This window comes from Chelonoidis abingdonii, chromosome 15 (assembly GCF_003597395.2).
Source record: "Chelonoidis abingdonii isolate Lonesome George chromosome 15, CheloAbing_2.0, whole genome shotgun sequence".
In the NCBI taxonomy this organism is placed as follows: Eukaryota; Metazoa; Chordata; order Testudines; family Testudinidae; genus Chelonoidis; species Chelonoidis abingdonii.
Genome location: NC_133783.1, coordinates 54,669,473 through 54,695,291, shown reverse-complemented (window position 1 = coordinate 54,695,291; position 25,819 = coordinate 54,669,473). Strand labels below are relative to the sequence as shown.

Below are 25,819 nucleotides of genomic sequence, written 5' to 3'. Positions count from 1 at the left end.
ATCTCACACTAGAACAACAGGAGTTTTACAAACCAGATGTGTTTGGTTTAGATTCTTAGAATGTTTACATATTTTCACAGACAAAATAGATACATACACATCTTTTCCTTAACATTTCTTTACACTGCTTTGTTTTTACATAGCTGTATATATATTTTGGATTATTTATAGCACTCTTCTGGAAAAGGCCCATTTCCTTAGAATAGCTGAAAGAAACAAGAATTCTCTCTCTTTTAAACATGGTTCTTTTAACAGTTTCCACAAAGTTTAACTGCTTAATTCTCTTCAGCCTCTGTACAGTTAACTTTTCACTCTTTCCTTAAATCACTTGTTTATGTCCAGAATGACACTTTTATCACTCAGATTCACATTTTTAAGTATATGTTCAGGGATCATGCCTGCACTCACTGCTTTTCTTACTCCTGACCTATTCCCTTAGGGCTTTCAACCCTGCTTTCTCAGTTTATCTGTTGCTTGTCTGGGCCCATCCTGCTTTTCCCATGAAAACCATTGTGGAGTGCTATTGTGGTCGTTTCCACAATTTAGAAGAATGTTCAAGGAAAGGGACCAGGAAGGGTGGGGCTATGAGGAGCCCACTCTTCCTTGCTGAATGGTAGGAACACTAAGGAATCAGTTTTTGAAGGCAGACACTAAAAGGGAAACAGAACAAGGGGCTTTTGTCCTTTTACAATGACATGGGAGTTATGAAAGTGGTTGGATCGATCCGGGGTTTGGAGAACGGATAAAGGGAGCGGCTCAGTCTGGTGGTGAGAAGGAGGCTTTTAATAAACCTTTTTACTGATTATTGTGAATAATGAGAGAGGCAAGTTTTGATTTTGTCCACCTACGGTTGCTCTTCCCACACTGCATGAAACAGTTTAACCTCTCCTTTAGCCAATTCTAGTTTTATGTGGCCGAGTTTGTCCTTTAAGACATCCACTCGGTCTTTGTTCCAAGATTTTAACAGGGCCACTGAGTTTGGGATCCCCCGAGTTAGTCTAGACCGTCTTTCCAGAAATTTTCGAGAGTCTGGACCGTTTTTACAGGGTCTGGACCCATCCTAAATACATAAAATAAGCTGCGGTTCATTTAGGGGAACTGTCCCACTTGACATCCTGGTTTACCATACAGGAGGACTTCACACACCAGTCACACAAAGAAAGCGAAATTTGTCCAGTGCAAACACACAAAAGGAGCCCACAGGCTACTGCCTCATCGCCCTTGCTTCACACCAGGTTTTACCCAAAGTGCAGTGCGGCTGCGATTGTCAGATTCCACTCACTCAGACCGCGGGGACAGGCCCCTTGATCGGGCCGATCCCAGACAAGAACGGCACCCAGACTCAAACACTCCACAAGAGGACAGATAGACGCAGAGACAGACAGATCCTTCAGTCCGGACAAAAACACAGAAATAATTACCTGACCAGTTCCTGATGTCAGATCCGGATCCCTCCAGAACAGAGTTTGGAACCAAGAGGTACGATGGTGTAGACCTCACTGTGGTTGTGCACCTTTCTGCTCTAGTGGGAGACCGCTCAGGCCCAAACGCCCAGTGCCGGCTTGCCACGGTCATCTACAAAAACAGTCAGGATATCACACAGCCCAGTGAAGCGGTGCCATCTCGGTGGACTCCAAATTGTCAAAGCTTAGACTCAGATCACAGTTTTGTCAGACCACTCTGTCTTATTAAGCACACCGCTCTGCTAATACCACCCAGATAATGTGAGGGCCCATAAAGACACAAACTATCTATTTAATTACAGATAAAAAGGGCGGAGCACGTAGCAACGATAACAAAGGAAGCAGATCTATAAGTTTACCTGGGGCTTAAGCCATGCATATTTTATTCCTACTTAACTATTACTGATCTTCTCTGTTAATGTTAGCCATTAAACCCCTTGTTTATGCCTAATGTTTCTTTTCCTGGCACCTGTATTTCAACATTTCTTATTTCTGCTTAAACGTACATACAACATTTCTTTAATCCATTCTTATTTTTACAATATAATTCATTCTACTTTCACACCTTGTACTCCCCAAACTCTTCAGCCCCACTGTTACCCGGGGTTCTTTCAGCTCTTGTTAACTTTTACTCTGTGTGAGATGGTGTCAGGAAATAAATCAGGGGAGACACGGCTGTCTGACCTATAGATGGCCAACACAATAGAGCTTTCACTTAAAGCTAAACTTTACTTGGTCTCAAGCACTTGCACATGTCCGCAACAGGTTAATAAAACACCCCAAACCCTTGAGAGCCACACTCAGCTTTGGTAATTATCAAGTGACACTGCGGCAGGCTTCCAGTGGCCAAATCTTCCATCTGCCTGTGGGGACTGCAAGATGTATCCAGAGGGAGAGTCCAAAAAAAGTTCAGCTACCTCAAACTTTCCCCCTTATTTAAAGAAAACTTGTTAAGCAACAGTTCCAATGGGCAAGCAAGAGATTCCTTCTGATTACTATTAACCAGGTGTGGGTATTTCCAGAGTTTGCAGCCTTGACACCCCAATAGACATTCCTGGGGCACATCCTGCTCTTTTAAAATGCATATATCAGCAACTTCAACACAATTCTTATCAGGAAGGATGCGGGTTCAAGCTCCCTTTTCTGAGGTACCCAAAACTGCCTGCCCCCCCCCCCCGCCTTGGTCAAGCTGAGATTGCTGAATGACCAATTTACAGCATGCTGACTAGGCTGCCTTTACCAATAAGCCATAGTGGTTTCAGGCACTTTACTGGTTTGCGAAAGTCTCCTCATACACCACCCCAGAGCCTGCGCCCCACTCCCCCACCGCAGCACGGAGCCCCTTCCTGCTTCCTGAACTCATTTCTGGCCCCAGCCCGGAGCCCGCACCCCCAGCCAGAACCCTCACACCTCTCCCTCCCCACACACACACACCTGTGACGGCTGAGGTCACTCAATCAGGGTGAACTGCAAACAAAACAGGGCAGACAAACCCCAAATGCTGCTGGTTATTTCAATACTTAGATTTACCAACCAGCACAAAACAGCTTCTATAGTACCTCACTGGTTACTTAGAAATCCAAACAAAGCACTTCCCTTAAAATGCCCAGCCTCAGGCCTCCGTCCAGACACACCTGTCAGATATGATGATGATTCCTGAAAATCTTCTTATCATTTAAAAGAAAAGGTTCTTCCAGTCCCAAAGGATCAGCCACATACCCAGGTTCAGTTATAACTTAGATCTTACCCAAAATACACGCTACAGCCAATTCTCATTAACTAAGCTAAAATTTATTTAAAAAGAAAAGAGAGAGAGTTGGTTAAAAGATCCATATACATACAGACTTGAATTTAATTCTTGAGGTTCAGATGCATAGCAGAGATGAGCTTGCAGTTGCAAAAAGTCCTTTTAGAAATAGTCCATAGGTTATAGTCCAATTTCCATATTCAGGGTGGCTCCAGTCAATGACTGGGGATCTCAATCCTTGTGGCTTAAGATTCCCCCTCTTGAAATCCAAAGCAGATCTGAGATGAAGAAGGATTGTGTCCCAGGCTTCTTATACATTTCCAGCAGCCTTTCAGCCTGAGAAAACAATAGGCTTAATTCCTTCTCCCAAACATCTTGGCAATTAGCACAGAGTAATTTATCCATTAAACAGTTCAGATACAGGTTACCACAACCTTCAAAGAGACACATAGACAATATATGTACTATTTCACTCAAGTATCTGTCTGTATATGTTAATATTTCTTTTTTTGATCTTTGAATTAAAACTATAGCAATAGACGAGACTTGTTTGCTTACATCACAAGACCTGAGCAAACATCTGCCCTTCTACCTCTAACAATGCAGACTTGCATTTCAAAGCTCTATTCATTTACATACCTTCCTAACCAGTCCTTAAGGTTCACCCATGAGTCAGGTCAGTCGGTGAGTTGAGTTAATTAATTCTTTCTGGCCCTGTCACCTTTCAATGAGATATTAGATTACACTCATAATGTGACAACACCCCAACCCCAATTTTGTGAGCATTCATTGCCCGCCATACAATGTCTGTTCCCAGATGTGGCCCTCGGGCCATAAAGTTTGCCCACTCCTGAGATAGGCAGACTGGAAGCGAGAAACTTGCTGTCTGAAGGGGAACAGTGATGACTAGGGATATTGGGTTAGGGGAGGGAGAGCTGTTCGATATATTGGGTTAGGGGAGGGAGAGCTGTTCGCGGAGAAGGGATGGAAAAGGTGACACAACAGTGAGGGTGGCAGGGCTGCTGCAGGTTGGTGGTGAGAATGAGAAGAAATAGCTGAATATACCTGTCTCCCATTCCTTATTTTGTAAGAGTGAAAATACTTGGTGTTTCTGTGGCTTAATGTATGATTTGGATATTTGAAGTCACACTGCCTTTTCCCTTCTGCTTTACTACGTACTGGAAATGTGCTTTAATGGCATGGGAGTATCTTTGTCCTAATTATTGTATTGTACACTAACTTCAGAGTATTTTTTGACATTCTAACATTTATTTTACGATCGCATGGTGCCAGTACAGTCTTAGAATACAACAGTATGATGCCAGAATGATGGAACTTTAGCAGTATGCTGCTGTGACATGAGATGCCTGAACACAAGAAGCTGTTGTTTTAGGATGATCAGAAATATCAAATCTGTCTACATGCACATACACACTTTTATTATCTGGCTCCTCCAATAGGTTTGTTTCATAATAAAGTTCACGTTGCATTGGTCTAAATGCTACCCAAGATCTTTATCTGATATGTTCTTGCTTGTATCTGCAGCAGCACTATTTCTGTTTTCCAAGTGGCATTCAGTCTGTTGTTTTAAACCCTGGGGCATATTTAGTTCATGTTATCAGTAGACCAGAAATTGCCTGTTGGATTTCTTTAAGAAGAAATACTTTTTAATATTCAGAAACAGGTTGGCAGAGGCCCAAATTTGTGTTCTTGTATAATCCTTGAAACCAAGGTTTTAATTGGGGGTATATTGAAATGGCAACACATTCATCAGTTCACACAATAATGTGCACAATTTAGATTAAATTTGCTTTTAAAAAAAATCATCTCCTCTGGACTCACATATTGTAGGCTATATTTAAATCCAATGCAGATTAAAAATCATTAAAATAACTAACTTTCTTAGGTTCCTACCACAAAACCAGCAAATTACGCCATTTAAAATTATGAAGACAGGAACTGTGTAGCAAAAATAACAACTTTAGCTTGGCAGCCATCTTTACAGAGCAAATCCAGTGAGCAGAAATGCATTGTAGCAGAAAATTACTTTTCCTTGAAAACCATATTGTATTTCTATATGCTGAGTTCATTTTTTGTAGCTAGAAGGGAAGGAATTGCCTTTTATATCTCATAGTACATCAAAAAGGGGGAGCAGTTATGTTCTCTCATTATTTATATGGCACCATAATTGTCCATGACACTGTAGAGTGGATGGGATGTGCTCAGTAGTTACCAGAATCATTCTTCAAAGAGAGAGACCCTACAAAATAATACAAAACGTACTAAAGAGTGGAGTTTTAATGCTTTGCGTGCTAAATGGGTCCTTAGAGTCTTTGAATTAGGAAGTGGGGCAAGCTGGATGTACATTAACGATAATTCCAGATGTTTTGAATGCTGGGAAGAAAACATGGGATTAGTATTTATTTTGAGGGGAATTCTGTGCCACTGTGCAATGCAGAATTTTGCAGAAATTAATGTCATGCAGAATTTCTTCCTCCCCTCCCCCCAAAAAATGGGCCGCAGAGATGTTGGCTGCCACTAGGGGCCCCTGGACATGGCAGACCCCAGCTCATAAATAAAAGACAAGGCCAGGGGAAGTGGATGGGAATGGGAGGGTTTCCAGCAGTTGCTGTTCCCAGCAGGTCCTGAAGGAAGGTGCAGGAAACTCCCTGCAAACCCAGGACCCAGCATCAGGCTGTTTCTCCCTCTGGATCCCCTGGGTTCTAGGAGAGCAGGATCTGTGAATGTCTTGGCTGGAGGCAGCCTGCAGCTGGGCTCTGGAGCATAGAGGATATGAATGTCTGGGCTGAAGAGGGGGCCCCTGCAGCTGGCCTCTGGGGAGGGGTAGGTGGTGAGAGTGTGTGTGGGCTGGGGGGGGGGTGACCCTGCAATTGTGCTCTGTGGAGGGAGGGAGAGAGAGAGTGTGTGTGTTGGGGGGGCTGCAGTTGGGCTCTAGGGAGGGGGTGTGAGTGTCTGGGCTGGGGGATGGGCCTTGCAGTTGAGCTCTGGAGGGTGTGTGTGTCTCTGGCCCCCCAGCTGGGCAGGGAGGGGGAGGGGGGGAGTGCAGAGAAGCAGGAACTGGGTTGTCATAGGGGTTTCTTTAACTCTTTACTGCTAGGGGCGGTTTGTGTGTCTATTGTTGCAGACACACCTGCTGACAGATACTATGAAAAAAATTACCAAAATAATTGAAACTGGCATGGTTAGATAATGTTATTTTGACAAAATGTGCAGCATATTGCAGAATTTTTAATTTTTTTGATGCAGAATTCCCCCAGGAGTAAGAGTTGGAAGAGAGAAAGGAAATGGTTAGGATGGCAGCTTAGGTAGGAGTGTATAGTGAAGCAGTGAGCAGATACAAAGATGGAGGGGAGTTGCAGGCACTTTGTAGAAACTTTCAACATGAGGAGGAGGAGGAGAAGCTTGAACTTTATTGGCTCACGCTTTTCCTCTACATAAAAATACTTAAGAAATGTAGGAGACAAGGTCAGAGCAGTACCAAAAGTTGATGATTTTGGCAGCTTTGGTTTAGATGCACTAGAGCAGGGCAGCCCATAGGAGGAGATTTTGCAGTATTCGAGCCAGAGTAGAAGGCCATTGACTGCTATTTTGACAGTAAGACTAAAGAAGACAGGATGGATTTGAGATGTTATAGCGGAAATAGTGGCAAGATTTGACAAGGACATGAATGTAAGATGTAACAGGAGGGAGAGCAATCAAAGACTGCACCATGGTTGTGAGTGTGGGTAACAGGAAGGATGGTATTGCTGGCAGGAAAAATGAGGAGGAGAATGAGTTTGAGAGAAAAGAATAAGTTCCTTTAGATCAGTGGTTCTCAGACTTTCATACCGGTGACCTCTTTCAAACAGCAAGCCTCTGAGTGCGACACCCTCCCCTTCTAAATTAAAAACACTTCTTAAAATATATTTAACACCATTATAAATGCAGGAGGCAAAGCGTGGTTTGGGATGGAGACTGACAGCTCGTGACCCCCCCCCCCCATGTAATAACCTCACAACCCCCTGAGGGATCCCGCCCTCCTGTTTGAGACGTACTGGACCAAATTCACTGTTGGTGTAATTTCATTGACTTAATTGAACTTGCTCCCATTTATGTCAGTAGTGAATTTGTTCATTAGATTGAAGGTGGTGGCAAGACATCGAAGAAGAGTGATCACAGAAGGCAGATGTAGAACTGGACAGAGATCACAGATGGATAAATATTTGAGAATAATTATTGTAGAGGTAATAGCTGAATCAGTAAGAGCTGATCAAATAAGTTAAGGATATAAGTGTAGAGGAAGAAAAGGCAAGGACCTAGGATGGAAACCTGTAGAATTTCAGCTAAGACGCCTTTAGTAATACTCTTTTTTGCTACTGATACTGAATTGTACCTAATTTTGATTTCTGTTGAAATGACGGTGCTATTCTGTTGAGAGTATTATTAATGGAAACTCTATAGATTTCTTGTAGATATTACAATGTTTGAGTGAGAATTTGTCCAACATTATTTTTTAACCACAACCTAAAATACAAAACAATTCAAAGCTCTTTTATTCTACTACATGAGGGCTCTGAAGTGTGTTGCAGAAATCAAATTGAAAGGAAAATCCGATAGTTGCCACTGTCTTTAAAAACTTGTTTTTAGGATTCAGTTTATTAATACAAGTCATGTTGTATATTTACAGTTTCATTTATGATGATATTCTGTCTACACTGTATAACAGAAGGGAAAGGAAACATTCTTTGGAGATTTTCCATATGAGGTGCTGAAAGGTTGGCTTAACTTGTGTAAAGATTTTAAAAAATCAGTCTGTCATTATAAAGTCTAAACTAAGCTTGTTTTTTTCACAAGGAAAGATTGATTTAATCCTTAGCGTACGTATTTCAGTGTCTTGGACCTACAGTGCTGTATACAGAAAGTCAATTTTCAGACATTATCTGAAAGTCTCATTGCTTAGTGGTTTTAAACACTTCTGTGTTTTTCCACATCTTAAAATTATTATATTAATTTGTGATTATTCAAACAGTTTTTTAAAAAGACTGACAACTACACAAGCGTTCACCTTTGCAGACATTACTTTAACACAGTAAAGAGCAGTACTTTGATTTAATGCCTAGTTTATCTGTATTATTTTCCGGTTTGTTTCATATTGATTAACATACTGTGCAAATTATACACAGGCTAATTGTAAAGATTTCCTAGGCATACACTATTAAAAATGGCCTGGAAGAACTGATCAGACACACAGTTATCTATGAATATTTGAAGACTATTTTCAGTATTCAGAGTTTTTAATATGGTACAAAAAGGTTTATAATGGAGTAAGTAGTTTGAAATCACAAAAAGGAAAACTAGGCTGAAAAAACTCCTAATGATAAGATCTGTTGTACTGTAGAATAGTCACCTATGAGAAGTGTGGGAAACCCTATTATATGAGACATTTAAAGTAAGCCTGGACAACGTACTAGAAAACATCTGAAGAATGGCTATATTGGATCAGGCCAGTGGTCTGTCCAGCCCCATATCCTGTCTTCTGACAGTGGCCAATGGCAGATGCTTCAGAGGGAATGAATAGAACAGGGCACTTATCGAGTGGCCCATCCATACCAGTTGAAGGAAACTACCCCGCAATGGCAAGTAGAAGGAGTAGGGCTCTGATTCTGAAATCAGATCTGTGCAGTTAGACACTTACCCAGTAGGGCTTCCCATGAGCGTATGTCAACGCTGCAGCTGGGAGCACGTCTCCCAGCTCAGGTAGACAGATGTGCTAGTCCTGTACTACCTAGCACACTAAAAATAACTCTGTGGATGTTGTGGCAGGGCAGTGGCTTGGGCTAGCCACCCTAGTTCAACCCCTAGCAGTCCGATGGCTTGGACTGAAGCGGCTAGCCCAAGTCACCACCCGCTACAACATCCGCACTTACTTTAAGTATGGTAGTTTGAGCAGAGCTAGCACAAGAGTTTGCCTACCCAGGCAGGGAGGCATGCTTCCAGTTGCAGTGTTGACATTGCTACTGACTTCACTATATTCGGACTAAAAACTTAAAAATGTGTGTCAGTGGAGTTCACTAAATTCCCTCCTCCCACCTACCCAGAAACATGTACTTTACAAAATATTCCCCGCTGCCATTTACTCTTTCATTATTTACTATCACTCCATCTGATTTACCACCACTGCATAATGCAGTTATAGTATAAGAAGCAGAGTGACATCTATATTCAGGTTGAATAAACATTTCTATTCAGAGAGATTGTTTTTGTTTCCTTAACACTTTCCCTTTTACCTGTTAGGCTGAAATTTTGGCGGGTGTTCAGGGTTCAAGAAATTCTTAAAATCTGAGCCAAAAATTTCAACCATTTTCCAGAATGAAAAATATTTTTTTCATTATTTTTAAAAAACACATGGAGGTTTAGAAACTTGAAATCTTGGCAGGGTGTTGATGTCTTGGTCACTAATGTACCTTTGGGTGGTCTGGTGATTTGTCAATGGTATAAGAGTTTAAAAACGTGTTTATGTGTTTTGTGCATGCGCAAGCATGCTTGACTGATTGTTACACAGTATATTCATAAGGAGAGAGAGAGAGAGGAGATGTGGGAAGGGCAAAAGCCTTTCGGCTTCTGTTTTTCCCCCACCCCACCCATGGCTCCCACCCAAGCACTATAGGAGATCTTCCTACTCTCGAGCTATAATCCCAGTCGGACAAATTTACTCAGATCCTTCAGATTAGGAGTCCCATCTGGTGAACCACAGAGAATTCACCTGAGAAGCAAGCTGCTTCGTAATCAAAGTTGGTAGCTCTGCTCTTGAGGTGACTTCATATGCCACTCTCCCCCTCTCCCTGCTCCTGTTTATACATGGCTAGGAGTGTGGATAAGGAGAGCCTTGAATCTGAAGGCTCAGCACAGAGACACTCGACTTCCTGAATGCTACTATCTCCTAAAGGAAAATACAAATTGGCAGTGGTGTGCCTGGAATCTCTGGTGTAATAAACTTTTACTGTATGCATGGTAAAAAGAAAAGTTGACATCAGATGAAGAAAAGAATACAAAAAAAATGGTCAATTCTCTTGAATTTGACCCTTTGTGCTGCACTCTGGCGAGGGATGGATGGATGGGGAGTGTACTGTGCACAGCCTGCAATGGAGCAGGGAGTGGCTCCTAGAATGGACAGTGGGGACTGGTCAGTGCCCCAGGGGAGGGGGTTCCCCGATGCTCCACTGCAAAACAGCACACCCAGAGCCCTCCATCGACAACCAAGTTGGAGAGGATAGATCAATGCACGGTGGTTCCCTATACTCCCCAGTGCAAAATAGCAGCATGTACATACCCCACTGCCTGCAAGGCAGATGCTGAGGAAAGGAGGAGGAAGCCTTCCAGCTGTGCCTCTGCTGCTCTCCCAACCCCAGCTTCCCCTCCTCCCCCCAAAAATCCGTCTCCCCAAACTCTTCCTACACATGCTCTCCATGCAGGCTCTATCAGGGAGGTCAAGTGAATGGAGTTGTTTGCCCTGGACCTGCACTGAAGGGCTAGGGTTCGAAAGGGAGTGGGAAGATGCAGTTTGAGGGGGACAGTGCCCCTACATGCCCCCCAATCTCTTCTCCTTGGATGTGACATCACAACGTGACCAATGTTGCTCTTATGCGGTGGATATGTTGCTGTTACCAAGTGGACAATTCACAGGAGGGAAAAGTCTTCTATGGGGAAATGTTACTTGTAAGCGGCGGTTGCTCTTACAAGGTGTTGCTGCAAATAAGCATCTACTGTACTTGGATACTGAGGTTGAGATATTCCAGATGTTATTTTTGGTTCCAGAACACTTACACTATCCAGAAGCATGAGTGATCTTGGAAAAGTACTGGCAATATTATGCTTTGCTAAGGTTTTCCATTGTATTAAAAATTCTGATTTCTTATCAAGTAGTAGCTTTATACAACTGCCTAGTTGATGTAATTTTGCTCCATTCAAGAAAAGGAATGGGAGACTAAATGGGATTATAGCTGTGAGCAGCTCAATCTGGAAATGGACAAATTCCAGAACTTAGTGTGGGATTGTGGTTCAGACAGTCTGATCTGTTCCTTTCAGATCTGTAAGGTTAGGAAGAACAGAGCTTATGAATTATTTATATATAACATAAAAATATATTTATAGCCAATAGAACTCTAGGACTTTGCTAGGAAAGATTAGGAAATATCATTATGTCACATACCCAGTTAAATTACTTTAATATAACAGCATAATCTCTCCCCAAAACACAATATAAAACCTTAACTAGGATGTACCACTGTCCCACAAACTAAATACTACAGATAGTACTGTGCTTTCACTTCTGTTCTAACTACAGACAACGTGGGACTATGTGTGCCTTTTATGTTATATAGTTGCGTCCTGCAATTTAAAAGAATACAGAAATGATACATAATAAAGGTACGCAATGAATCTTGGACACTAATATCGATTAATCCTTCTGAGACAGTTCTGGTTTCTCCTTGCCAAAATGTGATAAATAGAAAATTAAATAGTCTCTGCTTTGTTCCTTGGAAGATTACTAAAAGGAGAAGTGAAGCTTCTTTCTCTTACTTTCTGGCAGGAGAGGAGCAACGTCCATAAGTGCCAAGCATAATAAAACTAAGTAAATTTAACCTTTGTCACGAAAAGGAAGTTAACTAGAAATTAAAAATTGCTTTGAATTTTATGAAAGCAGAGAAAAAATAGTCAAGGAACTTGAAGAAGGTGACTAGCTGATTGTTTCCATCTTATTTATGGATGCCCTAGGGTGGCTGCTGGTGTACATTACTTGAATTATAATAATACTTTTCACTTATATGGCATCTTTTCTCTTAGGCTGTCAAGGCTGTTATCCTCTCTTTTTCTTATGGGGAAAATCAGAGGTAGTTTGGGTTTTTTAGCTGATTTCTATGACTCTGTTAATCCTCCCTAAAATGAAATACGTGAAAAGTTTCATATCTGGCTTGTTATAATGTGCTTCTAATGTTTTTGTTGAAACATTGAATGCTGTAGTATCTCAATCTCCCATTATTTCATGATAACTTTCAAATAATTATTTATATCCTACTTACTAGTTCCAGATTTCTGTGGTAAGTTTGATTATCAGTTTTAGAATGTAGTTTTCCATTACTGTATTTTTCTAAAGCAGAAAAGCTGTGCAGTAGAATTAAAAGTAATATGTTGATGAGATGAATGCTTGAGAAAATTTTAAATTTCAGTGGAGCCATTAGCATCTCCATATTATTACTTGTGAAGGGGTCCAAGCAAATCAAGAACATTTTTGATGCACTAAATCTTAACCAGCTTGGGAAGTAATAGCATCTAAACTTTACTGAAATCTTACTTGTAAACCACAGTATTTAGTATTAATGGATAGGTTGTGCAGCCATTACTGTATTCAGCTGTGATCTTTATTTTATTTAACTTATATCGCACTTCTTTCACTTTGTAATGAAGTCAGACATGTCGTGATTTAGCACTGTACTTTGTTTTTAATCTCTTATTCAAACTCTTATTTGGATGCAGGCATGTTTCAATGCAAGACTCTTTTTTATTTTTGCTTTCAGATGGTCTTCTTGTTGTTGGTGTCCATTCAGCGAAGTTTCCAAACGAAAAGGTTCTCAATAACATTAAAAGTGCTGTTCTTAGATATAACATTACTCACCCTGTTGTAAATGATGCTGATGCAACACTTTGGCATGAGCTGGAAGTGTCTTGCTGGCCAACTCTGGTCATTCTTGGGCCTCGTGGAAATATGCTGTTTTCTCTTGTTGGAGAGGGACATAAAGAGCAATTATTTTTATTTACTTCTGTTGCTCTAAAGTTCTACAAAGAGAAAAGACAAATCACAGATCACAAAATTGGAATAAAATTGTACAAAGACTCTCTACCTTCTTCTCCCTTGCTGTTTCCTGGCAAAGTGACTGTAGACAATTCAGGAGATAGACTCGTGATAGCAGATACCGGACATCACAGGATTTTGGTTGTCAGGAAAAATGGGCAAATCCTACACACCATTGGAGGTAAGATTTACAGAAATTTCTCAGAATCATGTTATTTTAGAGCATAGGCTCTTCAGAGAAGTCTGTACATTCTTTGTGTTCAGCGCTCAGTGTATTGTAGACGTTTGAAACTAATTACTGATTTTTTTCAACTATTTTGTTTAAACTTTTTGCTTAAAACTCTCCTTTACATATTTTTTTGGATAATAAGATAACTTTTAGAACAAATCTATGTGAGAGACTCCATGAATACACTTGTTTCAGGTGCCTCATGTTTCTAATTGTTATAGGAATTTTGACATTTTTATATTAATTTCAACATGCAGTACAGATAGCAGAGTATAGAATCTGCACAGACAATGACTAGTTATAGATCGCTTTGTGGACAGGGTGCTGTACATCTACAAAGCAGGTACTGTGTCGCTTCTTCCCTGACAGCACAAAGACAGAATCCGCTGCAAGGGAGTGGGTGAGGCAGGGAGACGAGGCGAGACACGAACACCTCCCTCAGTCCACTGACAATGCAATGCTGGTGAACCCTTTCTTATTAGTGGGATCCTGGGGCCAGCTGCTAACTAGGGATTCCCTAGGAGCATTGCTCTTTAACAATCAGTGACGTGTCTGCAACAAATTAATTGAAGTCTTGTACTGTTGTATAGGAACCTGAAAGTCTAGAAATTGACTAGAAACAATTGTCAAAGCAAGAATGCAAAAGTAAGAATTAAACTATATATTTAAATTTATTTGCTAAGATAGCCTGGGTAGCAAAGGTAGCAAAGATATTTTTTAATGTCTCTTTAAAAGTGTTCAGCTTTCTCTTTTGTTCACCACACAGACCTAATCATTCTTCTGCACCACTTATGTGCTTTTTTTGTTATAATCTTACACAAAAAAAGTGAATAGTGATTGCATCTCATAGGTTCTTTGGTCTTAACTATAGTAAGCATATGCCTGTTATAACAGCCCAATTACAAGCCATCCTACTGACAACCACTATTGACAAATTTTACTATGGGTCTGATGCGAAACCATTAAAGTTAAGGTAAAGTTTCCAATTAACATCAGTAAGTTTTGGACAAGGCCCTCTGTGTGTATATATGGATTATTTCAGTTCATCTCCCATTCAATAACACCTGCTTCATTGTAGGATTTTGCAGTTATTAAAACAATGCCAGCAATACTACAGGTTTTAAAACAGGAACGTTATTAGTTGAATGACAGCAGATTAAGTAGGCAGAACATAATTGTTCAAGTAAAAAATCTAATCAGGACACCAGCGTTAGCACCTTCCACAGCAGCAGAGGTGTTATGTGAATTCTGATGACCAGTAAGATGGCATCTCTAACAGCAATGTATTCCTTAATATGATGTTGGGTTAGCCATTCACTAGTGATTCAAAGGGGAGAGTACTATGTATTTAATTAGTAAGACCACTTGTCACATCCTGTGCAGTCCCCAAGAGGTCTTGCATCCAAGTACTTTTTGAGCTTGATTTTGCATAACTAATTAAATTTGACATTGTCACATCCTGTATTTGCTATCTGTAAACCCTAGACTGTCATCTTACAATTTATATGTAAAAGTTAATAGTGATTTGTGTATGTTAGTGACTCAGTAAAAGAGCTGTGGGCAGAAAACAATGTAGCGAAGACTATAATTCAGTAATAAGAGTTGGTATCTACTGAGGTGAAAATAAATGAATTTGCGTCATAGATCGTGATGCAAACTTAATAGATCATAAGTCTAAATGTCTTCCTGTGACAGCTGCAGCTAATTCATTTTACAATATACTCTGTCACTGATTGTAAGATATGATGCTTACATTTACAGTTCTTTATGTAGATCCTAATGGTCTTCTCTCTCATGCTGTCTAGAAGGCTAACTAGATCCATTCTTCATGCTGCTCTTTATATGCAGTTCCATACCTCTTTTTTGCTAATAATTACTGATCAAGAACTGTTTTTGCTAGCTGAACATTACTTTGCTTTGCAGCTTATCCAGAACACTAAGTAACTGAAGTAAATAAAAATAATGAAGTTAAAATGTTTGCAGCTAATTTGCCTTGATGTAACCAGGGCTAAAATACTGAGGGATGGATTTTCTGAAATTGTGTCTGTCTTAGTCCAAGAAAAGAGGAGCAATTTAGAATCGCAATAAAAGACTTCTGTTGTTAATGTTGCTTGAGCGGAGAACCCATGTATGCCTAGAATTGGGGAGAAAAAATGTCAGGATATAAAATTGTGTCATTGCTGTTGCGCAGCAAGGTGATTCTAAAATGAAACTATACAGAATAGTTCTAAAAAATAACTGAGCTGTATGCAGAGCTGCAAAAGCATCTTCTGGAAAATGCTTAAATCTGTAAAATAATTGTACATATACTTGTTTACTGTTTTCCTTTTTTGTGATGTGAAATCTTATTCTCTTCATTGGTTTGTTTCATGTTTAGGACCAAACAGTGGGAGAAAAGATGGAAGATTTTCAGAGGCAGCATTCAATTCCCCACAGGGGGTGGCTATAAAGAATAACATTATTTATGTTGCTGATACAGAAAACCATCTGATTAGAAAGGTAAAATTTTCATTTAAAAGCAAGTTAAAGGATAACAGTGCAAGTTCTATTCCCAGTTGCACAGATGAAAATTGACATCAAAGAAATTATTCACAAATTCTGCTGTGTAACTAAGAGTATAATTTACCCCAGCATTTTTGCCCAGTTTGTTTTTAAAGGAATGATGTTCACTTTTGCTATATTTAAATACTTTAAAACTATTAATGACAGCAATGTAATACTTTCCTAATGGAAAATGTGCAATAATAATTGAAATATTGTGTGCCATGAAATTTTTTCTAGTAAAATGATGCATACATGATGATTTTGTCCTGACAAATCCCTGATTTGCGTAATGAATATGGAAATTGTTTTCCCTTCATTTCAAGTTAAAACCCTAACATCAGATTCTTATGTACAGTACAAGTACTGTGGTGCTGTGGTAGAGTGAGTCTCATAGTTTTTGTATAGGTATACAATAAAGTAACAAGCCACAAGTAATCATTTACGTTATAATAAATTTATGATTCTCAGTATGTGAATTTATAGACTCAAATCTCTCCCCGGTTCTTAAATGAAGGGCTATGCTGTTGTAAATGCAATCTTCCTTAAATCTGTGGTTTGGATCTTGGATTTGACCTGTGATTGGGTATGTCTACACTACGAGATTATTCCGATTTTACATAAACCGGTTTTGTAAAACAGATTATATAAAGTCGAGTGACCTGGCCACACTAAGCACATTAATTCTGCAGTGTGCGTCCATGTACCGAGGCTAGTATCGATTTCCAGAGCGTTGCACTGTGGGTAGTCTCCCCCGCCCATTGGAATTCTGGGTTGAGATCCCAGTGCAAAAACAGTGTCGCGGGTGATTCTGGGTAAATGTCGTCACTTAATCCTTCCTCCATGAAAGCAACGGCAGACAATCATTTCGCGCCCTTTTTCCCTGGTTTGCCCTGGCAGACGCCATAGCATGGCGACCATGGAGCCTGTTTTGCCTTTTGTCACTGTCACCATATGTGTACTGGATGCTGCTGACAGACGCGGTACTGCAGTGCTACACAGCAGCATTCATTTACCTTTGCAAGGTAGCTGATGGTTACCATCCCTATTGCACCGTCTGCCATGCCATTGTAAATTGGCGATGAGATGACAGTTATCAATCATTCTGTACTGTCTGCTACTGTCATGGGTGCTCCTGGCTGGCCTTGCTGAGTTCAGCTGGGGGCGCATGGACAAAAATGGGAATGACTCCCCAGGTCATTCCCTTCTTTATGTTTTGGCTAAAAATAGAGGCAGCCTGGCTCTGAGCATGACGCGGGTTGCTTATGAGAACGCAGAGAGCACAGCCGTCCGTGTCAGAGCCCCAGAGAATCTACTGGCAGAGAGAAATGTATGACTGCGTGCCATTCGAGGGTACCGACCCTTGGCAAACCCCAGCCCCATTGCTTCCCTCCTCCCCGCACCAACCCTCCTGGGCTACCGTGGCAGTGTCCCCACATTTGTGTGATGAAGTAATAAAGGAATGCAGGAATAGAAAACTGCGTTTTAGTGACGATAAAATGAGTGGGAAGGGCAGCTCCCACTGCTATGATAGTCCAGGCAGTAACAGATCGTTTCTTTAGGCATGAAAGGGGAGGACTGATAGAGCTTCAGCCTCCAGTTGATGAAGAGGGCGGTTACCAGCGTTCTGTACCATCTGCCCGGGAATGACGGGAGTCATCCCATTTTTACCCAGGCGCCCCCGGCCGACCTCACCGAGGCCGCCAGAGAGCACTCACGAGGCCCGCATGATACAATGGGCAGCTACGTAGTACAATATGACTGCTGTCACAGGAAGGGATTGCTGGTGTTCAGCGCTGCAGGCACACCCTCCACAGCAGCATGCCAGTAGACATAGGGTGATATTGAAAAAAAGCGAGAAACCTTTTTTTCCCCTTTTCTTTCGGAGGGGAAGGGTGGTAATGGACGACATATCCCTGAACCACCCGGACATTTTTTTGCCCTGTTAGGCATTGGGAGCTCAGCCAAGAATAGCAATGCATTTCGGAGACTGCGGGGACTGTGGGGATAGCTGGAGTCTCAGTACCCCTCCCTCCGTCCACTGAGCGTCCATTTGATTCTTGTGGCTTTCCAATACGCTTGTCACCAGCACTGTGCTGTGGCCTCTGTCTGTCCATAAGCCTGGAGATTTTTTCAAAATGCTTTGTCATTTCGTCTTCTGTAATGGCGTGTGATTAGAACAGATTTGTCTCCACCATACAGCGATCAAGATCCAGTATCTCCCGTACGGTCCATGCTGGAGCTCTTTTTGGTTTGGGACTGCGTACTGCGACTACCTCCATGCTGGATCATGCGCTCCATGCTGGGCAAACAGGAAATGCAATTCAAAAGTTCGCAGGGCTTTTCCTGTCTACCTGGCCAGTGCATCCGAGTTCAGATTGCTTTTCAGAACGGTCACAATGGTGCACTGTGGGATACCGCCCAGAGGCCAATACCATCAATTTGCGGCCTCACTAAGCCTAATCCGACATGGCAATACCAATTTCAGCACTACTCCTCTCGTCGGGGAGGAGTACAGAAACCGGTTTAAAGAGCCCTTTATATCGATATAAAGGGCCTCGTTGTGTGGACGAGTGCAGGGTTTAATCAGTTTAACGCTGCTAAATTCGGTTTAAACGCGTAGTATAGACCAGATTCAGAAGACCCAGGAGTTGAAGTTCATGAGAGCAACAAGACGAAATCTTACTGATGAAAGCAGTTTCTACGTACCATAGAAACTTATTGCTTTAGCACATAGTTATTCCTAGATAATTAACCATTGCCCTTTTTCTAAAGGGGAACCTCGATAGTACAATCTTTAAAGAACTGAGGTAATCAAAAGCTATTTTTGTATGCTTTCAGTTATTTTTGACGCTCGCAAAAGGCAAATGTAAAAGTGGAATTATTGGTACAGATGTGGTGTTATATTTGCATATAAATAGACACTTCTTTAATCCTTTTTTACATAATCATCAGAATTAATTAATGTCAAATTGGAGGAAGATTGAATCAGAAAATCCTTTCTGAAAATTGAAAATGAACGCAGGAGGAGAGAAAGGGATTGGAAGGCAGAAATGAAACAGAACATTCTTTTTCATAAGAATAGACATAAATTAAGCTTTGTCTACACTAGCACTTTGGTTGCTCAGGGGTGTGAAAAATCACCCACCTGACTGATATAAGTTTCACCAACAAAAGCTCTGGTGTGGACAGTTCTTACCCGCCTGCATAGAGCCGAGAGCTCCTACACAGGAGACCTTATAGCGGCACAGCTGCAGTGGTATAGCTGTGCTACTGTAAGATCTGTAGTGTAGACATAGCCTGAGTTGCACATCTTATTAAGTAAATTGTAGAGAATCATTTGCTTTGTGGACGTTGTGATACATATGTTTTTGTGTGTATATAATTTTTTTAAAACACATTGTTTTATTTTAAAATAAAATTCTAACATAGGTATCCATTGTTTACCCATGCACTTTTCTAAAGAAGATTGATGTATTTCTTTAGTTGCTTTGACTTAATCATGACAGACAGGTCATTTACCATTTTGGTGCAGATGGAACGTAAGTTAAGGCTTTTCAATAAGTCTACTAATTTTAGTAAAGTTGTTAATTGTCTTGTAAAATACCTGACACTCAAATTGGCAATCCGTTTCTGTCTGTAGGCAACTTGTTACATAGCAGACTTTCTGCTTTAGGATAAGTGTACTCTGGAGCTAGATCTGTAATTCCTAGCTTGTGTGGACATATCAACTCTAGCCTTGATCAAACTAGCTTGTTAAAAACTAAAATGAAGCCTCCATGGCATGAGTAGTGTGTTGGGCTAACCGTCCATGAGAGTGGTCCGATTTGAAACCCTAGGCACATACTTGGAGTGGCTAGCCCATTCCATTACTCACAAAACCACAGCTGTACTTCTACTTTTAGTGTGCTCACTTGATGAGAGCTAGCACGGGTGTGTTTACTCAACTGGGAAATTACATCTCCAGCTCCAGTGTAGATATATCCTTAGACATTTAGGTCAGTTAGCTAAGGAAAAAGTCAATATCACCGTGTATGAAATCATTACATGTATTACTTTTTTCCCTCCTAGATTGACCTTGAATTAGAGATGGTGAACACTGTAGCAGGCATTGGAATACAAGGCACAGACAAGGAAGGTGGAGCAAAAGGAGAGGAGCAGCCCATCAGCTCACCATGGGATGTGATCTTTGGAAGTTCAGGTATTGTATCAATTGAGCTTGAAATTTTGCACATTTAATTTTTTTTTTTTTTTTTTTTTTTACTAATTGTCTAATTCTTATATGTAAAATCAATCCATTTTCATAATCATGCCTAATGAATGATGGCTTCATACACACAGATTCTACCATTTTCCGCAGGTATCAAATCCATGATTTTTAGCATAAAAACATAAAACTCTGCTACCTGAAGAGAACTTCGTGACTTGTAGTAGGCTGAATAATCCCTGGGATCAGACACTAGAGGGAGTCATGATCACTATTAGCCAGGATGGGTAAGGAATGGTGTCCCTAGCCTCTGTTTGTCAGAGGGTGGAGCTGGATGGCTGGAGAGAGATCACTTGATCATTACCTGTTAGGCTCACTCCCTGTGGAGGATGTGGCATTGGCAACTGTCGGTAGACAGGGTACTGGACTGGATGGATCTTTGGTCTGACCCAGTATGGCCGTTCTTATGTTCTTAATCTGGGCTAAAAATGAAAGCTCTACACAACTGATAAGACAAAAAAAAAAAAATCTCCGCTTCCCACAGATATATAACTTTCTTTCTCAGTACAGTTGATACACATTAGAACTTGACATCACATAACTGTGATTTAATATTTTACTTTTTCACTCAATGTCTATTCCAACATGATTTAGCAGCAGCTGTTTCAAGATCCATAACAATTAGAAACCAATATTTCATACCACCTTAAAGTTTGGAACCTCAGTATTCAGTTGGTATAAAAAGTTGACTTCTAACTCCAGCATTTCTTCTAAATAAGCCTGTAAAATAATGTCAGAACTTGAAGGTGTAGGCAAACACGAATGTGACATGAATGGTATGAGTTGAGTCTGATATCTCTAATTAGAAGTATTTTGGTGGGCGCAGTACAAATACTTTCAGGACAGTAAATTTTTCTATGTACTAACGTTGGGTCAGATATGTGAGAACAACAATCTGAGTGTGACTTTAAAAAACTTATATCTGTATAATGGAGAGTGGTACCACCAGTGGACTTGGTTATTGGGAAGCGTGACAGGTAACTGCTCCCATATGTATTATTAGCATTTTTTAGCCTGTCCTGTATTAGTGCTACATGATCTTTCTTTTCTGTGTGGTTTCTATCCAAAGAGTTTTCTCCATATAATTATGGTTCATCAATAACCTGCCTACAAAAGGCCCAGTCACTAATGTGAAAGGAATTCCTTGCCTTGAAAAGTGTGGTGTAGCTAGAGGTGGTCTTCTGAACTTTATCATGACTGGTTACACCTTTCTGTTTTATTTCTGTAACGTGATGTAATAAGTAGCCAATTGTCTTGATTATATGGGTATTGTCTTTTGTGGGACCATACGACACCCTGAACTGCGACAAACAGATATGCACAGGCTCAAACTATGCAGTGTGTAACTTAAGCTGCTTAGTGGAGCAGTTTGAAGTACCCAGTAGGCAAGTGTATATTTTGCTTATAATTTATTTCATGGTTGTGGCCTCTGTTTCTATCAGGTGCCAACAAAATCTGTTTATTTTCTCTTTTTTAAAGATAGCATTGATTGTTAAATGAGGCATTAACTGATGGGCTCTTCGTGAGAGACAAGAATAGAAATTGTGGATAACAGCCTAGGCATCTGACACATTAAAAATATAGTGCCTGATTTTCCACTGCCTTCTGATTTGATAGCGTTTTACTTTCACATTTCACAAATATAAATGACTGCACATAATGAAAGGCGGTAGAGAATCAGGTCTGCATGGTATTTAGCTTCATGACAGGTTGATTCTTGATACAGTTGCCAGATTTTTATATATGCCAGATTTTGTAAATGCTCTTACCTCAAAACTTGTGTAGATTTTTCAAACTGAATTAGGTCCTAGCAATCAATTGTCCACTTATATGCATGTCTACTAGACTTAAATCAATACTTTCTCTTTTTGTTTGTTTACCTTTTTATAAAAATGTTTAGTGCTTCTCTAGTGCCAGCTAGACAGCCCTGGAGACTGAAATCTTCTAGATATACACAGAACAGACACAGCAGGGACATCAGTAGGGCCTGCTTTCTTGACGTTCTACCTTGACCCTGACCTCGAGGTCCATCTCTGTTGCTGAAAGCATAGTCCTTTCTAGGCCCCTCTGGTCTTTTGGTGTCTCTGTTGAAGCCACTGAGTACTAATTGTGATGTTTTTAGGTACGTATTCTCTAGAGACTGGTCAGTGACCACAAACTCATTTTGCTTAATGGAGGCTATTGAAAAGCCTTTCAGCTCATAATAATTTTTATCCATCACCAGCCGGGCCCAAATTTGTACCAAGGTCCAAAGACAATGTTCTGCATTACATTTCCAGTCCCCCTTAATGAGTGCCATTTGTATGACTTCAGTGCTTACTGACTGATATCCAACAATTCAGAGTTGGCAGGATAGTTTGATAATTTAGAGTATAATTTGCCCGTTTAGACGCTAGTGTGCATTACAGTCCTATCATTTATACTAATGTATCTATGTAAAGGACATTCAGATTTATCTTATATGGTGTTCAGAAAATATTACTATTGTAACCCTAATATTTTTAAATGTGAAATAAGATGAAATGTGTCACACTAAAGCTTTTGTGGAACCACAAGGTAATGTAAACTGCTCCACTTTAATAGTGGTAAAATATGTGATTTGATATGTTAGAATATATATATTCATAATTCAAGTAATGCTATATAAAATACAATTTTGTAGGAAGTTTTCAATATTCTGGGCAAAGAAACAGAGGTTCCATTTCCAGGCAGAGATTCAGCTGTCCTGTTGATGTTCAGTGTGCTGTGTTAAGATAAGCAGAACTGATGTTCACAGTGCATTGGGAATTGATGTATTAATGTCTATGTTGTAGATTTGGTGGCTGAAATAAGGGACCAGATTTTGAAAAGTCACTTCTCTGCATGTCCAAATGCCAACGAGGTTGTACCGTCTCTAATTTGCATGTGCAGCAAGTATCTGCAGGCACGCTGGGGGTTACATGAGCAAATCAAGGTTGATGATATATAAATTGTTTCATTTGACTTGTGTTGCTAACTGGCATAGTGTATGTAATGAAGATTACCTATAGCACACATTTTCACTTTCCTGCATGGCCTCTTCTCTCTAAGTAGGATGTACATAACTTAAACTAGTATGTACATAACATAACTATGCCCCAGATGCACAAGGAATTTTTTTTCAGAGCATATATGTATACAGATTTCATAGGATTTTAAACAAGAGACAGTTGTGAGTCTCTTTTTATATGCCAAAAGCCATGATATTCAGGGTATGAAAGGCAGGCAAAAAGAGGCTTATATGCTTAAACTCTGTGTATATTATACTAGACACTTACAATATAAAAAAACTTGTGCTGACCTTTTTCAAAGTCTCAAAGAAAAAGGTTACATCTTAAAAGTGAACCGCCTTTTCCATATCAGTTTGTTGTCTTAAGAGATTAATCCTTCTCTATAAAGTAATTTATAGCATGCATTAGTATATAAAAAGACTTCTATACTAAGTTTTTTTTTAATTGCTTGTGTGTTTCACTGGAGAACAGAAACAATTTCAAATCTTTTGTATTGGTTTAAAAATGACATTGTTTATATTGACATATCACTGGTGCTCTTACAACATTAGATCAATTAATGGTCAGTTCTGTTTCAAAATGTTCATCTTCAAAGACATGAAGTATATGGTTGTGTGTAGTTATAACATTTCACAGTGTTTGGATTCCAGGTGATCTGGAGTCTGATCCAAGGTCCCTTTGGATCAGACTTTGGATCAGGCCCTTACTGTGGAATTGTGGCTTGATAATTCAGGAAAGGGGTCTTATATCAAATATATGGATCATAGATTGTAGCCTTAGGTTTTTAAGTAAAGCATTTCACAAAATTTGTTCTGAAATTTGTTTAAATTCTATGTGCTTGCTGTTATTTTGCAATATATCAAGAAGCAAACTTCTAAATTCAAATGTGAAAAGCTGTGTAGTAGATGGTCTGGTCGTCCTAGAAAACACTGCAGAATTTTTATTTAGAGGGACAAACCATTCAAACAATCAGACAATCAAAAGGAATTGAAATGGATACACTAATGGGTATTATTCTAGGGTCACCGATGTGGTCTGTGTGTCAGTACTTGGTCGATTTATGCAGGACCTGGAAGGAATGTGCATTGAACACAGTCAGACACTAAAAGCATTAAAATGGCCCTGGAAAAGCAAATCCCTTGATTCTTGGACCACATTTCATCAAGGATCTCAGTGCCCTGTTTATCAGGCCTTACAACATCCCTATGAGATTAGTTAGCTTTTTGTGTACCCATTTTACAGTTGGCAAAAACTGAGGCAAAGAGGTTAAGTGGCTGCTGAGCCACCATAAGAAAACTGAAACAAATATATCTTTTTAAGGTAGGGAGTTTATGAAGACAAGACAGAAAACTGTTGATAAAATCCTGTTTTTATCTCTGATTCCATTGCTGTGTCCATTGAAATGTTGTCTTAGTCTGCTTTATAATTCTTCAGTGGAACCCATGGGTTAAATCCTGGCCCCATTGAAGTCAATGTCAAAACTCCCATTGACTTAAATGGGGTAGTATTTCACCCCATTTTTTCATATGGATGGGTATGCCTTTAAAAATATATTATTAATTTGTGTGTACTTTTGAAGCTCTCTTCTATTTTTATTCAGTGGCTGTTGAAAGCAAGTGATACTTAAATGCACAGTTGATCTAAGTGCGAAATGTTCTTGATAGCTGCATTCTTACTGGAAGGAACGGAACTGTGACCCATGCTTAGTGACATAGCTGTGTGCTTTAGATTCCAAAATCCAGTCTTGAACTACATGATTTGCATCTATTTATAGAAACGCCAAGTGTTGACCACACTTTCAGCAAACTACTTGGAAGTTTTTACCTTCTTCAAACTGCTGTAAATTTTATATGGATCAAATTGAAATGAAACTGCAGTATTTTATTAAAGTAGTACACATTCTATTACCTTTAAAAGGCAGAGAAATGTAAGATTTTTCCATATTTCTGTTAACGGCTTATTTACAAAAATTGCATTCCGGAGGAGATGCTGTAATTTTTCTCAATTATTCCTGATGATTCATCCATAATTCCACACAATGATAATAACTGAATACCATTTAACAGATGCTCCTTGATTTCCCAGATCATCAAGGCACAGAAAAAGCTCTGAACTTTGGCTCTTTGTTACCACAGAGTTTGACTATTTTAGGCTCTCTAAATGCACATTTCTTGTGACCTCATTACACAATGTGTGTTCTAATTTACAGAAGATCTTGTAATAGAAATATAATTGGAATGTAACAGTAGGGGCTACAGATGTATTTGTGAATGAGATCCCAAAATTCCCAGATATGTATTTGTAAAGGAAAACTTAAAGGTCTTTCTTTCAAATACTTTGAAGAACAAAATTAAAAATTGTTCAATAGTTGAGGACAGGGCTAGGCAAATGAGTGGAAGATGACACAGGGATTTTATTTCCCGTATCAAAAGTACTTAAGGAGAAAAGGTCTTTTGAGAAAGTGGAATAAAAAAGTCACAACAAAACATCATGCCGTACACAAGTAGAGTAGCCAGGAAATTTTTCACTGTTTTGGAAAGATTTCATAGTGTGTGATTTCCTTGGACATATTATCTGAATGTATGGAACAGCTGTCTTCAGCCTTGCTTACAAAACTCACAGAAGGAAAGAATAAATAGCTATAATGGGAACTTTCACATGTCCTAAACAAGTTGTATCCTGGGTTCTCCACC

At 39.9% G+C, this 25,819-nt stretch overlaps 1 protein-coding gene across 1 annotated transcript in view; it reads left to right on the top strand.

The window, feature by feature from the left end:
• The window catches only part of NHLRC2 (NHL repeat containing 2), a 66,995-nt gene that overhangs the window by 20,581 nt on the left and 20,595 nt on the right, over positions 1–25,819 (top strand). Inside the window, exons 3-5 of the mRNA XM_032775156.2 lie at positions 12,786–13,241; positions 15,667–15,788; positions 19,902–20,031. Of these exons, the coding sequence (XP_032631047.1) occupies positions 12,786–13,241; positions 15,667–15,788; positions 19,902–20,031 (708 nt within the window). The remainder of the gene's footprint in view (positions 1–12,785; positions 13,242–15,666; positions 15,789–19,901; positions 20,032–25,819) is intronic.